Genomic DNA, 16690 nt, shown 5'->3' with positions numbered 1-16690 from the left:
TTTATGAAGTGACAAGAGTGGTTTGTTTGCACAAAAAAACCCCAAAAACAAACAAACAAACAAGCAAAAAAATTACTACTACCTTTCTGGGGCTTGAAAGTGGTAGTTGCATAGGGTGTCAATGGAGGGACAGAAAGCTCTCAGGTTTCATTAAAAAGATCTTCATTTGTGTTCCAAAGATGAACAAAAGGCTTAGCGGTGTGGAACGACATGAGGGTGAGTAATTAATGACAGAATTTTCATTTTTAGGTGAACTAACCCTTTAATAATTTTCTCCATACCATTTTCTGTGCTAAAAGATTTGCTGTTCATCTTTTAGATTTCTTGGTTTGAAAGTATAAATCTGGTAGTCAACAGCAAGTCCACAGCTGGTTATCAGCCCTGGAGATTTAACATTTTAATCAGTCAATAAACATTTGACTTTGGCATAAATGAGAGAGAAGTCAATCTCCAATTCTATTATGCTTTATGAAGACATTGTAGTAGTTTAAATACTGTTGTATTCTGCATAGATGTCACATTTATTGTTTGAAAGCACATTTGAATTAATTTGTTAATCAAAAAATAATTTCTTTAACTGCAACAAAAAACATGGAAATTGGTTACATTTGGGTACATTTAAATCTCTGCAGCAGGAGAAAGAGAGAGGGAGAGAGAGAGCAAGAGTTATTCACACAGCTATTTACACAAACATTTTGTGGTACAAGCTGAGGTACAAGAGGTAACACAGAAAAAAGAAATATATAATAAACAAAATAACATTAGCAGATCATTCAATGGAAAGAATACTGAAATAATAAATATAGAAAATAGTGCAAATCTTGTTAGGTTCTTACAAGACCTTGATTGCTTATAGATTTTTTAACTTGGAAATTCTTAATAATTTACAGTTTCTGTTCAAAAGGTTGCAAATTTGAACCAAAATTTTTTTCAAATAAACACTTTAAATACCCCCTTCCTGTAACTTGGGCATTTGGCTTGTTTGAGTACATGATAGAGTGTTTTAGCCTCTTAAGTTTATTCAAAACTTCCCTCTATATTGCATAACATTCTTTGAGAAATTAACATCATTCTTAACTCTTTCCCCGACAGTGTTTTTTAAAAAAAGCAACATTTTGAACAAAAAGCTGAGAAAATCACGTTTTTGCCAAAGACTACATCCGGCTCGGATTCAGAACGATGATTAAAACATAGATGGAGTAGACTGAGTCCATCAACACCCCCAAAGCTTCACAGTCCTTTACCTCGTCCTGGGTCAACATTTCATTCGGTAACGTTAGGCAGTTTTCATTTATACTATTGAAAGTTTGATGATCGTGGTTAGCTTACATGTTCATAAGCAATGCTTCTATCGCTTGTTTTGGCTTCTTCTTCTCCTATGTTTTAATCCGGAGATTCTATACTCTTTCAGAAGATGTGTAATAGCGCCCCCTACTGTATAACAGTGAAAACATGGATTGCCAGAAAATTCCGCCATTGGCGGAGAAGCGTTGTGTCATAAACGACGGAGGGCCCTATTTTAACGCTCTAAGTGCATGGTCTGAAGTGCATGGGGCAGGTGCACTTAGGGCATGTCCGAATCCACTTTTGCTAGTTTAACAATGGATAAAATGGTCGGCGCACCAGGTGCATGGTCCAAAAGTGTTGTAAATAGTCTCTTAATGAGTCATGGGTGTGTTTTAAGCGTAATGTGCAATAAACCAATCAGAGTGTCTTCTCCCTTTCCCTTTAAAACCCAGATGCGCTTGCACCATGGTGGATTGCTATTTACATGGCGGAATACAGACATTCTCATTGACTTTAGACCAGGTTTTGTTGGTCAATGGTGCAGTTTCAGTTGCCTCAAAATAGCAACACGCCAACAATGCGCCTGAACACACCTCGTTTTCAGACCAGCACGCCCATGGGCGAACAGATGGGCGCAAATGCATTTGCTATTTAAACAACGTGGGTGCTGGACGTGAAAATGATAACTGTGTTGGGCTGAAACTAGCAAATCGCACTTGCGTCGCGCCTGGTGTCGCATTGCGCCGGGTGTATGATAGGGCCCAGAAAATTCAGTCATTGGCGGGGAAAGAGTTAATAATCAACTATATGTGGGTGTCTGAAGGTTAACGTACTTTCATATTTACAAGGAAGGTCTCTATTCTACCATTGTGTGTGTGGCTGACTATAATCAGTCAGACCATTCATTCTCATCAAGTTCTGAGTCGTCTTCTGAGTCGCTGTACTCCACAGCAATGCGGCGAGAGAGTATAGTGGCCACATCATTCCCCACCGGCTCTCTTTTAGCCTGCTGTTCCTGTTGCTCCTGTACTTTCTTTAGTTGGATACCTGAACACACACACACAAAACATATGTATAGTAGCCTATACAGTACACAGGGACCACTTGTTTTGTGCACAGCATTTGACACTCTTAAAATCTTAACATATATAGTAGCTGTTGAGTTTGGACTAAACAGCAAAAGCATGAAAAGGGTGGTTGATTATGAATTCACTTTTTAACTTTAGTTAGTGTGTAATGTTGCTGTTTGAGCATAAACAACATCTGCAAAGTTAGGATGCTCAAATCCATCAGTGTCGACTCCGGTTTGAACAATGTAAGGCTGAACACCATTACTGACAATCATCATTTTGGCTGCGTGAGATTGTCCAGTTTTGTTGTTGTTGAGCAACCAAAGCGAAAGCTGTTAAAGCTCCGCCCTCTTTTGGAAAGGGGGCCGGGAGCAGCAGCTCATTTGCATTTAAAGGGACACACACAAAAACACGTGTGTTTTTGCTCACACCCAAATAGGGGCAAATTTGACAAGCTATAATAAATTATCTGTGGGGTATTTTGAGCTGAAACTTCACAGACACATTCTGGGGACACCAGCGACTTATATTACATCTTGTAAATGGGGATTTATAGGTCCCCTTTAATCATATTTCAAAGAGAATAGAAGTGATTATGAATTGACAAATAAAGATGTACTTGAGTTAGTCAAAAACACTCTAAAGTTCAGCTAATTGCATAATATAAATTTACAATACATTTTCATTTAATTGCAAATAAGTGTACGAAAACATTACATTTAGTTCAAACTTAAATATTCTTTTAAAGTATATTATTTCATTAATAAGTATCCCAAAGTGTACTTCTTTTTCACAAGTGTATACAGTACTGTAGTCATGTTAATGTATGCCACCATAGACAGCACTATCCTGTTGATGTTTACAAAACATGCACAAAAGCACTCCACTTACCCATGCGTATTGCTGAGAGTAGGTCACTGCGAGCGTCTGTGACAGGCTGCAGATTGTATCTCCGTCCCTCTCCAAGTGCTGCTGGATGAGGTGGTATGGGAGGGGCCGGAGGAGGAGGTGGACCTTCGGGAGGTGAAGCTAAAACCGGTCCAGGAGGTGGGACAGGTGGAAGAGGATACCGTAAGGCTGATGTGATTGGTCCAGGATGAGGAGTAGCTGGAGGTGAGGCAAAAGCCGTCTGTGCAGATGGAATAAGGGGAGCCATTGGAGGAGGGGGCGGACCTGAACTGGCATAGTACTCCATCATACTAAAAGAGAGAAAGAGAGAATGTGAAAAACCTAGTATTAGGAAACCTCACCATGTATCCTCTTACATGGACCAGCATACATTGTTATTTGATAGAGGCTTTTGACTATTAGCATCAAGTGTGGTCCACTTTGTAGCTTTTTCCAGTGCTAACTGTATCATTCCAGTATACCTTGTAAATGCAACTTAGTTTCCAGAGCAATTTGAGATCTGGAACTGGCAATTTGAGCCTGCTCTTACATCTCATGAATTGTATGCAATATTCATCAGACAGTTAGTGAATGAGTTGTGGGCAGTTCTTGGGTATGCTGTCAAAAGCCCATTTCACACTTGACACGCAACTAGTGCATATTTTTTTCGACGTCAATGTTAACAGGTTAGAGCATTCACACCCCTTGTACTTTTAAAAAGGGTACTTATTACCAGTGTTGGGGAAAGTTACTTTTAATGTAATGCATTACAATATTGTGTTACTCCCCAAAAAAGTAACTAATTGCATTACTTAGTTACTTTTTATGAAAAGTAATGCATTGCATTACCTTTGCATTACTTTTCTCACCTGGGCTGAGAAAAGTACAGTACAGTAGAGGGTGCAGCTCAAACAAACCTTTCAGCTGTGCTGTGCTGTGCTGCTATTCTGGATCAAAGAAGAATATGTTACAGGAGGAGGAAGTTCAACACTTATTTCTAAATCTAAAGTAATTTTTGCTTATTAGTATGGTTGAATTAGATCATTGAAAGTCAGCTGCAATATTAAATACATAAAGTATATTTGTGCAATTTAATATAGTTCATTATTACAGGCGTAAAATTTGTGTATTACTTGTTCAATCTGCGTTTGTTGGCATAAAATTCTGAGATTGCATTTCACTGTTTTTATTCATTTTGAAGAATACTGAATATTTTCATGCAAGTGAGATGAGTAAATGCATGTTCACATTTAGTCTAGAACAATCAGGGGCGCCGCTAAGGGGGGGAAAGCTAGAAAGATTCTAAGGGCCCACGCACTTTTGGGGCCCCCAGAGATCGGTTTTATTAGTAGTAACAGTCAGTGCTCAAAGACGGCCGACAGTACTTCTCGTGCACCGGCACTTCTCACATGTTGCCGGTACTCTGAACGCCCACACCAAAACGTAGAATCATCAGACTATTAATTAATTGTATACGTCATGCGTTCTGAGCTTTTATAAGCTGTACGAACTGAACAGATCAATTGTCTGTGCAATATGACTGTGAATGAAGCCCAATTGTTTCATTTTGCATGAGTGGCGCGCGAATCACCATAAGCGCGTTCACCAGCGCGCTCCAAAACTGTTCACATTTGCACTAGCCATTCCTATGCGACGCTTATGATAAAATACGCAACCCATTTGAATTCTGTTGAGAATATAGTAAAACGCTACGGAGAAAGTCAAACATGATCTAAAACAGCCACTAAAATGACTGATGAAAAGAGGGGAAAACATCATCCTGCAAGCTTTTTAAACTCATGAAGACCACATTTACTAGAATGTATCACATTCTATTGTGGCAAATTTTGACTAGTTGTAGAATTTATAATAGATCTGTTAAAGGAATAGATTTTTCACTAAAGATTTATATTACAACTGTGGCATGTTGTAGTTATAGTTTTTAACTGTGTTGCTATTTTTCATAACAAATGCTATAAAAAGAAAAAAGAAAAAAAATGGCTTTACCTGTAATTATATTCTTATTGTAACAAATGCTAGAGTTAAACAATTACAAGAACTATGTTATTTTAAGGCTGAGTACAAGTTAGAAAGAGCTTTAAAATATGGACCTTCTTGAATTTTTGACTAAACAATTGGTTTTGTTTAAGAATGTATTACATTTACATTTGCATAATAAATCATCCGCTAGTGCTAGCTACAGCCATGGGAGGTCTCTGACTAAATACTGATACCTAGTGGTCAAAAGCAATAGCAAAAGTAATAGGTCAGTATTATTAAATTGCAGACAAAGATTTTGGATAGCTAGGTTGACTTGTATGTTTGGAGCGGAATGGGTGCGGTACTTCATATTCTTTCATAGGGCCCAAAATTGCTATCGGCGCCCCTGAGAACTACAATACCCATCAAGTTTACACAGTGCACACAACACCTCTGCACTTACCCTGTTTCTCTCAAAATGGGGACAGGAGAGCTCTTAGTCAATAAATGTGAAAAAGTAACTTAGATATTTGTTGTAAATTGAAAAAGTAATGTGTTACTTTTACTAGTTACTTAAAAAAAGTAATCTTATGTAACTCAAGTTACTTGTAATGAGTTACCCCCAACACTGCTTATTACGTAAATAATATACAGTACTTCAGTGCTAACTAAATGTAATGTTTTCAGACATATAATAACTGCATGTCAGTTGCAATTTAATGAAAATGTGTTATAGTTTAAATGCAATTAGCTAAACTTTAAAGTGCTCTTTTGACTCATTTAAATTAGGACTTAAGTACATACAGTATGCCATTTCATAACTTAATTAACATTTTTGAATTAAAATGTTTAACTTGACATTAAACTTTTAACTTGACATTATTACAAAGTGAGCCTTTTAAAAATGTACTTAAGAGTGTTAAGAAACAGTCATAAATTTGTTCTCTCGTTAAGTACTACACTTAAGTGGCCTTTTATTTCATCAGTAAGCACAGTTCACTACAAGTGCACATTCAATACAATTAAGTGCACTTCTTTTTCAGTTAAGTGCACTTCTTTTTCAGTAGCAGAACAAAACCAAAATTCACCATAAAAGCATATAACGATTTTTTTTTTTCCGAAAAAAAGAATGCAACAGAAAGTTTAAAAGATTTACACTAGAAATACAGCTTAAAGGGTTAGTTCACCCAAAAATGAAAATTCTGTCATTTATTATTCATCTTCATGTCGTTCCAAACCCGTAAAACCTTCGTTCATCTTCGGAACACAAATGAAGATCTTTTTGATGAAATCTGAGAGCTTTCTGTCCCTCCATAGACAGCCGACGCAACTGACACTTTGAAGCTTCAAAAAGGTAGTAAAGACATCATTAAAGTAGCCTACTCCATGTGACTCCAGTGGTTTAAACTCAGTGGTTAATCTCAATTAATGGAGATGAATATTTTGTAAATAAAGTGGTAAATTATGTTTTTTGCACAAACAAAGCACTCGCGTCACTTCATAAAATTGAGAGTCACATGGATTGGATTACTTTAATGATGTCTTTACTACCTTTCTGGGGCTTGAAAGTGGTAGTTGCACAGCTGACAGAAAGCTCTCAGATTTCATCAAAAAGAAGATCTTCATTTGTGTTCCAAAGATAAACGAATGTCCTACAGATTTGGAATGACATGTAGATGAGTAATTAATGACAGAATTTTCATTTTGGGGTGAACTAACCCTTTAAGTTGTAGACTAATTTTATCATGTAAGCTATACTACACAACATGTTATATGGCTTAACATGTTATGGTTATATGGTGTGTGTGTGAGGTAGGACACTATCACATCACAGCAGACTGACATTATTATTGCAGAGTTCTGAGGAAACTCAGCAGGGACAATCAGCATGCTGACCAATTCAGCAACACAAAACTACAATATCTTGTTTATTTAAAATAGCCGAGTTACCCATAGTCTGTCGGTGGAAGCGTGATGGTTCCATTGACTCCATTTTCCCGGGGCAGGTACTGTGGAGGAGTTGGATGTGTTCGAGCGAGTAAGCCCACTCTGTAACCTACATCAGCACCCACAGCCACCCCTACAGGCCCTCCAATGCTGTGGTACTCGTGCTCTACCCCTCCATTGGCACTAGATGATGCTGTCTCCACAGGCAGGAATGGGTGCGGCTGTGAATGTGCATGACTGGCTCGTGCTTGAGCATGACTGGCTCGTGCTTGAGCATGGCATGCTGGGACTGGGTAGTCAGAGTTGTTTGGATGTGGTCTGTTGAAAAGAAGATGAATGCAAATCATTGCAATAATGATTTCTGAGCAACTACCACCCAATTTGAAAAGTAACATTTTAAACAATATCACAATGAAAACAAAAACAATTTCCAAAATGTTGACAAGACTAAGTTTAATATAACATCTGTTTAACTTATAACATGAAAGTAAGGTTAATAATATAACTTAGAGAACAAAATTTTCAGGTTTACTCAAATTAGGGTGATGCAAAAATGAGTACACCCCACTGAAAGTCTCTGGAGCAACTTATCAGTCAGAATACTGTAGCAAATGTGGTACAAAAATTTAAAAAAGATGGATCTGCAACCATCTCACAGAGACGTCCAGGTCGTCCACGGAAGTTAACACCTCGACAGGAGCGTCTTCTGATGAGAAGGGTTGAAGAAAATCGCCATGAAAGTTCACTGCAGTTATCTAAAGAAGTAGAAAGCCAAACTGGGGTGACTATTTCCCGTGACACAATACGGCGTACACTGCAGAGGAATGGCATGCATGGGTGCCGTCCACGAAAGAAGCCTCTCCTAAAGCCCAGGCACAAAAAAGCCCGCCTAGAGTTTGCTAGGGCCCATGCTGACAAAGATGAAGACTACTGGGACTCTATACTCTGGAGTGATGAGACCAAGATAAATGTTTTTGGGACTGATGGCTTCAAAACTGCATGGCGTCGTAAAGGTGAGGAATACAAAGAAAAACGCATGGTGCCTCCAGTGAAACATGGTGGTGGCAGTGTCCTTATGTGGGGCTGCATGAGTGCTGCTGGTGTCGGGGAGCTGCATTTCATTGATGGCATCATGAATTCACAGATGTACTGCTCTATACTGAAAGAGAAGATGCTACCATCACTCCGTGCCCTTGGTCGTCGTGCACTTTTCCAACATGACAATGATCCTAAACGCACATCTAATTCCACTGTTGGATTTCTGAAGAAGAACAGGGTGAAAGTGATTCAGTGGCTCCTGATCTGAACCCAATCGAACACCTATGAGGAATTCTGAAGAGACGAGTTGAGCATCACTCTCCATCCAGCATCCAATCTCTAAAAGAGGTCATTCTTGAAGAATGGAAAAAGATAGATGTTGCAAAATGTCGCCAACTTGTTCATTCCATGCCTAGAAGACTTGGTGCTGTCATTAAAAATCATGGAGGCCATACAAACTACTAGATGTAGTAGTTTTTGTTGTGGGGTGTACTCATTTTTGCATCACCCTAATTTGAGTAAAACTGAAAAATGTGTAATCTAAGTTATATTATTAACCTTCCTTTCATGTTATAAGTTAAACAGATGTTATATTAAACTTAGTCTTGTCAACATTTTGGAAAAAATTTTTGTGTTCATTGAGATATTGTTTATATATATGTATTTAAGTCCTGTGTTTCTTTCAATTTATTGTCAGTTCTCGTCGTGTTTTACCTGGTTGTTCTTTTCATTGTAAATAAAACTTAAGCTGCTGCAAACAGATCCATTTATTTCATCTTTATTTTGCAACCTGGTGTGACATATATATATATATATATATATATATTATTTGCAAGGATAAATAATTTATAATAACCTGCAATATTCCATAAAAAAAGTATTCCATTTGATTTAATTGTGCCTTTGTGCATATCATCTCAGTGTGTCTTTTAATGTTAATGTTTGCATTGCATTCTCCCATTCACTTATTATATTATTAAGTGCCTTAATGTAGCCATTAATATTATTATTATTTAAAAAAGTTGAAATTATTTTTGTGGCAATGTGATTATGGCATAAATGCTGTTTAAAATAGCAGACAATATCTGCTACATCTGCAGATTGAGAGCTGACAAACCTGCCCTCTGGAGACAGCGAGCCCTCAGACGATACAACCCTGTGAAGTGGATGATGATGATGACGATGATCCGGCCGTAGCTCCTTATCAAAAGCCATCATGTTCCATTCCTGTCTGCGGTTATGAGCCTTACGAACCTTCTTCACCTCACGAGGCAACGTGCCATCAACACACCGCTTCTGCTCCTGTGCCATAGTGTTTATGAAGGAGAGAGGAAGAGTTTTAGCTTGAAAAAACTAAAGTTAATTCTGAGCAATACCATTTTCCTCGGGGAGAGGTTTGATTTGAGTGAGTTTTCACTTAGAAAATGAACTGTGTGTGTGAATAGGTCAAATATGCAAAATTCATAAAGTCATACACTGCTGCAAACCCAACTATGTTTGCAAAAACGTTACCAGATTTATAGACATTCAAAACATTCAAAGTAGTGATTATTTTACCCTATGTTTCCTCTTCTCTTTTCTCTTGTCTTCCGTGTCTTGAAGCATTTTCTCCTTCCACAAGTCGAAGAAATATGAGGGGTCTGTGTAGAATTTAATTCCATCAATATGGTCATCCCTGGATCAAACAAACAAACAAAACTCATTTATACAAAATAAGCATCTTAATAATATAAAGAAGAGGATGAAAGCACACACACACACACACACACACACACACACACACACACACACCTGTAGGCAGTGAGTATGTTCAGAGGTGGTGGTTTGTCGCTGGTGTTGTACATCTCAGTGATGGGGTTTGGAATGCTGCTCTTTGTCACCACCTGCTGGTCTTGAACAGTAGAACTCTTAAAGGCTTTGCGCATGTTAATGTCCTGAAGTGATACTGTGGCAAAAAGGAAAGAGAGATTATTACACAAAGAACATCAATTATCTCTAGGCACACAAAATCTGCTCTGCAGATTTCCACAGAATTAGAAAACCCACCATTTACAAAGTCCTATACATGCCCTCTGTTATCTATGAGTTGTATTTTTTGTTATATTAGTTCCACTTAACACATTTACTGTTTAAATCAATTTCTCTGAGTTTTTAAAAAATAATGGTTAAAAATAAATCTACTGGGCCTACTGGGCCTCATTCATGAAGGCACAATATGTAATTTTCGCCGCTAGAGGTCGCTTATTCAAAACAAAGGCGTAGCTTGAATGACACCTTCGTTTTGTGGAATCATGGGAAATGTTGTCTTTACGTCTACAGCCATTGGAAAAGAATCAGATGGGACTCGGGCAGAAATCATGTTCATGGATGAGTTAATGTATTAAAGATTTATTAAAATTACTGTTGTATGAAACAGGGTGTTGGAGTGGAACGAGGCTGCTGAGAGACGAGTGCAACACACAGGCTCGAGAGAGTGAAGCTTTTATTATGCCACAGTCGCCATTTCCGCTTCTTCCGTTCAAACGTATGTAGGGTAACGCAGCGTTGTTTATCATATTAGATACATTTGTGTGTTGAAAGTTGTTATAATGCTACTCTATGTGTTCGCTCGGCAGCTGCTATGAGACACTTGTTGTACACTGCAGTAAGCTAGATTGATATTAGGCATGGTAAAACATGGTACTCGCGGTAAATCAAGAAAACGAGATTTAAACAAAAAGACTTACTGTGTTGAGCTATATAACAATGATAAGTTTTCTGTCGATGAATGTATCCAAACAGTTGCTCACCTGTCTAATAAAACACAATATAATAAAGCGTCTTTGGTGTTTCCATCGTTTCTACAAAATAAAACCAGAAATCGAGGGTAACGCGGGTATGATGTCATTGATAGGTGACGCATGAACACGGTCCGTGTCCTGGTTAAAATTGCTTATTTCTCTGGATTTAAAAACATTGTTGGAAAGTACACAATCAACAAAATATATAACATTGTTCTAGTGGTTTTTGGATATTTTAATCCAAAAATCTTACATATTGTGTCTTTAATATTAATATTTAATATTGGTACTAGTTTAATACTATCGTTTGGTTAACCTTACTTTGACATTTAAAGGAATGTAACTCTGCATGTTGTTACTTTTTATTTATCAATAATTTATGTGCATATGCATCCAAGGGGTAATGGGACAAATTTTGTTATAATTTAAAAAACAACTAATTAAATGAGAAACATAGTTGACGTGATTAAAGTCAGCACAGAAGTTGCGATAGTCCTTTCTTCTCTATTGTGACATATATTAGCTGAAGTAAAACTGTAGGGCGGGACTTGATTTTGTCAGTGGGGTATTGATGGTTGTGGTTTGCTATTGATGGATATCATGTGAGTGACAGGTTTTCCCGCCCTCGCACCAGTAAACACATCATCAGAGAAGAGAAGAGATGTGCTGCAAGAGGGAGGGGAAGTTATTCTGATTAATGATTATGAGTGAACATGAATTAAAAAATAATGATGTGCATGGATAAATAATTTATAATAAATACTGCAATATTTCATAAGAAAAAAAAAAGATTTGTCAATTTTAATTTCATGGTGACATTAAAGACACCTTACTCTAGAAATTCCTGGAATATCAGAAGAAAAGACCACATCATGAAAAACACACCCAAGAAAGGGGATCCACGGGTCATTTTGACCCGCGTATCCTGTTAAAAGAGCACCCCGCCCCATCTCTGGTCAAGTGTATATGACCTTTGACCTTTGACTGACCTTCCTCCACACTAGAGTCCAACTGAGTGACCTTGACTGCAAGACGGTCGATGCGGTCCTGTAGAGAATTCGCACGCAGGTAGAATGTATTGGCTTCATTAAAGAGCTCACCAAACACGTCCTCAGCATGTTTACCTGTTGGAGATAAAACAGACAGAAGATCTGAGATGAGCTTTGAAATTGTCATTTAGAGAATGTTTTTGTTCAAAACATCTTACAGCACACTTATTAGAAATAATACTCTTGATGCAACCTGAGGCTAAGGCCCTATTTACACCTGGTATTAAGATGTGTTTTGGTCGATCGGATCACAAGTAGATGACAAAGACACATTCCAGTTTACACTTGGTGGTCTTTTGTGACTGTTTGAACGCATTCGACCTCATGAGCATCTACACTACGAAAGCAATCTGGTCTAATGTGTCTACCTCTGGATGTGGTCGAAAATTTTAGACCTGTTTACACCTGTATTTAGTGTCGTTCACTTGTGATCCGATCGACAAAAACGCATCTTAATACCAGGTGTGAACAGGGCCTAAGTTATGTGCTCAAAGGCAGAACTTATTTACAATATTCAACTACTACAATGTGTTTACTATTAGAAAATTTCTGTGCTCTAACATACTACAGAACTGCAACACACAAACATTCACCGCAAATTAAATGATGTGTATCTCATTCCGTAAATTCACACAAACACATATATTTGAGATGCACACACACTCAGATAGGATATTGCAGGCAACATGAATTCACCAATTCAGGATCTTTGACCCCACAGAACATGCATATACTCTGCGTCCACATCTGTCAATCACTCTCTGCACTTCATGGGATTAAGCTTTAGAGCATTTGCTGGATGCCAGTGAACAAAAAAGCATTGTTATCCCATTTCATTTCCTCTTGTGATTTATAGTGTGTTTGTGTAAAACAGAGCTACTGCATATAGATTCAACTATATTATAATTTCAACCAAAATGCTAAACTGTGTTCTCAGAACAAAGCTGTCTTGCATAAACGTCAGGTTGCATATGTTTTTTAAGTGTATAATCTATATATATATAGGCTATTCTTCTCAAATCAGTGTCAGTGTAGAACATTCCCATTGTGACTTTTTTTTTTACATGATTATTGTAAAGAGAACATTTTGACATAAGAAAATCAGTATTATCATGTATTACATGATGGCATTGTAAAAGCAGCTTTTTAAACCGAGGCAGAAGAAGATAAATAACCCTTTGTATTAAAACAAACCTTTCAAGTTTATTTGGCCCTTTAGAAAGAGGTCTGACAAGAAATTCATACATTTTATCATAACATTCACATTCCCAGTATTCTGGTTTAAAAATAAAACACTATTTTAGCCAATCTAATAAGATAAAGTAGGTCTTACTGAGGCTGCTAAGTTGGCGTATGATGGCAGAGAGAGTGTTGTTGGTCACACACTCCAGCTCATTGCTGATGGTCTCAGGTAAAGCTCCTCTGCACAGGTGCTTCGGCTCGATGTTTCTCTTGACCAGCGGCATGGCTTCAGCTCAACACACACACACCAACACACCTCAGCACCTGTAAGTACACAAACACAGTCAGACCACATATCCTCATACCTTCCATCACACATCATTCACCATATCACATAAGGAAGGCTAAAATATGAGTCAGGTTTCCATGTTTTATGGCAACTTTCCATTTTTACATTTTCAAAAAACATCACTTAGTATGATTTATAAGCTGTTTTCCTCATGAGGACCAAAAAATATCCCTTACAAGGGCAAGAATTTTGGATATTGCTATTTAGGGTTTACCAGAACCACATTCACACACACACACACACACACATGCAAAAAGTATTCAAAATTATTTGTTTTACTGTTATCTATTATTTTTTTAAAACCTTTAAGTGTGTTTATGCTCTCTTTCTTTAAAAATACCACATGTTTTAATATTTTCGTTATCTAATTCATTGACAATATTTCAGGGGTCATTGTATGTATTTTCCTTATCAAAATGCTCTTTTAGTCATCATGAATGAAGCTTGTGTGTCTAACTTACATTATATATATATCTGACACAGGTCATGACTAAATGGCAGAATATATTCAGATAGATAGACAGATTTTTTTTAACAATTATTCCTGCTAGTTTTAAAAAGAATACTACTTAAAAAAAAATATTTAAGTGAAATCTGAATGTAATGTGTACACTTAATTGCATGTTAATAAATATATTTTAATGTATTTTCTACTTGTATGACAAGTATTTAAAATATATTTGTAATTACACATTTGTAATGATGACATTTAAAACACACTACAGTTAAAATTATAATTAAGTACTAAATAATTAAGTACTATGTGCTATAGTGTGTTAGTCAACACATCAAAATAACAGTATAAGCACGCCAAAAAATTATTAAAACACAATGGTAAAACTTTTAATTTGACATTACAAAGTGTCCTTAAGTTTTAAACAGTCATGAAAGTGTACTGTTAAGTGGCCTTTTATTTCATTAATATTATTTTATGTGCAAGTACAATTTTTGAAAAAATATACTTTTAAGATTTGAAGTACACAAGTGCACATTTAAAACAATTAAGTGCACTTCTTTTTCATAAAGGATCCCCTATATATTATATAAACATCTCACCAGGTCATTTCAGAGCTTCCACGTGTTGTTAGTTTCATTCTGTGGCCTACTAGAAGCGAGTAAGGTAACTGTGTGTCACCAGAAGATTATACAGGGGGAGGTTGGTGTTCCCAGCCTTTCAGGATTAAGTTATTAGATGCGCGTATGTACACACACACACACCCGCACACAGACACACACACACACACACACACTGCTCTCTGGATTACACCCGCTGTCACATTAACTCTTAATGACACATTTGAGAGAGAGCACTGCTAGATGCATCAAAAGATTTGACACATTCGTTCATAAAGTTACTCTTTAATGCATGAAACCAAGAATGTGTGTAGAATAAAAGGAACGATAGCTTCTTCAGCTAAAACCATTAATCCACAACACAGCGTGTTACACCAGGGTCACCTTCCTGCAGAACATATCAGTACTGAGGCATGAATGTTGGCTTATTTCAATCAAAGGCTCAAGGTTTCCGTTATTGGATAGTTCATGTATAACACAGATTTGAAGTCACATTCCCTGTCTCATAATAGTTAAATTTAGGTTTCAGGTTTCAGGAGAAGCAAAGTACAAGTGTAATTGGTCAGCATCTCTCCAATCAGGCAGGCAGGCTTGTGGAAAGGTCCATTAACTCAAATGGAAATCAATGGCTCACTAGTCAACAGTGCTCCATTTCACCAGTAAAAGCACAGAACATACAACATCACATCTGTTAATGACTAAACAAATGAGGAAAACATTTCTGTTAAGATAATTGCAAGCTTGATTAGTTGAAATTATTGAAGACCTACTTGAAATGCAGATGTAGGTGCAGAAATGTGACAAACAAGTAAATCAGCAAAATACTATTGATGGGGTTTTATTGCATGTCATCACCACAGGCAAACAGAGAATTTACTTCAGTATCAGAAATGACTTATATTTCTTTTCTTTTTGAAAAGATCATGATATTTTTGAAGTACTAGGCTATACCATGTAAAAATCAACAGTATAAATATGAGAATAATTCAGTTCAAAGTACCATGGCATCACCTCATCCCATAACTGGACCAACACCAGTACTTTTTGACCACGGAATTGGAGTTGACAAAGCGCACCCAACTCCGAAACGCTGATAAATAGCAAAGTTGAGAACTCGCTTAATTAATATAGCATCGCCCATTAATGACGCTGAATACTATGTGACTGCCGCTGCGCGTCGACGCTGACAACTGCGCGAGAGTTTATTATAGGGGACCGGTAATCTACCCACCTATGCCCTAAATACACTATGTAAACATGTACGATTAGTTATATTATAATAATGACGCACTTCACAAAGTTTTAAGTATGTATTTCAAAACATTTTCGCTTACCAAAAGTGGCTTGAATGCAGATGAAACAAACCGTCTGGATGCGCTGCCATCAAGGCATTGCTTTATAGGGCGGGATTATCATGTTGATGGACAGTTCTGAGCACCAATCGCATTTCAGGATCCGGAAGCTTCTTTAGAGATTACAATTGTGAGAACCAATCAAATTCGCGCATAAAGCAGGAGAAGCGCGGGGCTGTAATGGGACAGTTTCAGGATTGGAAAGGTGTGCTTATAAACATGTAGGCCTAATTCTCTTTTTGTGCGTGTGTGAATTATATCCTCCTCACTCTTAAAAATAAATGCTACAAAAGAGGTTTTTGCAGCGATGCCATAAAGAAACTTTCACTGAACAGTTCTTAAAAAAAAAAAAAAAAAAATGTTTTTAGAGTCAAAAACATTTAACAAATCCTAAAGGGTTAGTTCACCCAAAAATGATAATTCTGTCATTAATTACTCATCCTCATGTTGTTCCACACCAGTAAGACCTTCGTTCATCTTCGGAACACAAACGAAGATATTTTTGATAAAATCCGAGAGCTGTCTGACTCCTCCATAGACAGCAATTTACTTACCACTTTTAAGGTCCAGAAAGGTACTAAAGACATTGTTAAAATAGTCAACGTGGCTACAGTGGTTTAACCTCAATTTTATGAAGTGACAAAAATACTTTTTGTGCGCAAAAAAACAAAACAAAAATAACGACTTTATTTAA

The 16690-nt window shown here is 37.1% G+C and overlaps 1 protein-coding gene across 1 annotated transcript; it reads right to left on the bottom strand.

The window, feature by feature from the left end:
• Positions 1-449: 449 nt before the first annotated feature.
• Positions 450-16690, bottom strand: wasf3a (WASP family member 3a). The gene is made up of 9 exons (XM_051895757.1): positions 15979-16690; positions 13373-13545; positions 11980-12114; positions 10002-10155; positions 9768-9885; positions 9328-9512; positions 7176-7490; positions 3249-3556; positions 450-2334 (listed from the first exon to the last, which is right to left on the bottom strand). The coding sequence occupies exons 2-9, from the start codon at positions 13503-13505 to the stop codon at positions 2177-2179; spliced, it is 1506 nt and encodes a 501-aa protein (XP_051751717.1). The 5' UTR covers positions 13506-13545; positions 15979-16690; the 3' UTR covers positions 450-2176.

This window comes from Ctenopharyngodon idella, chromosome 5 (genome assembly GCF_019924925.1).
Source record: "Ctenopharyngodon idella isolate HZGC_01 chromosome 5, HZGC01, whole genome shotgun sequence".
Taxonomy (NCBI): Eukaryota; Metazoa; Chordata; class Actinopteri; order Cypriniformes; family Xenocyprididae; genus Ctenopharyngodon; species Ctenopharyngodon idella.
The sequence above is the reverse complement of the archived record's forward strand: the minus strand, read 5'-3'. Positions and strand labels throughout refer to the sequence as shown.

Excerpts from the sequence above, each read along its gene's own strand:
- wasf3a (XM_051895757.1), bottom strand. The coding sequence starts at position 13,505 with ATGCCGCTGGTCAAGAGAAACATCGAGCCGAAGCACCTGTGCAGAGGA. Across the intron at positions 12,115-13,372 it reads ACGCCAACTTAGCAGCCTCA|GTAAACATGCTGAGGACGTG; the intron begins GTAAGACCTACT and ends TATCTCCAACAG. Across the intron at positions 2,335-3,248 it reads ACTCTCAGCAATACGCATGG|GTATCCAACTAAAGAAAGTA; the intron begins GTAAGTGGAGTG and ends GTGTGTGTTCAG.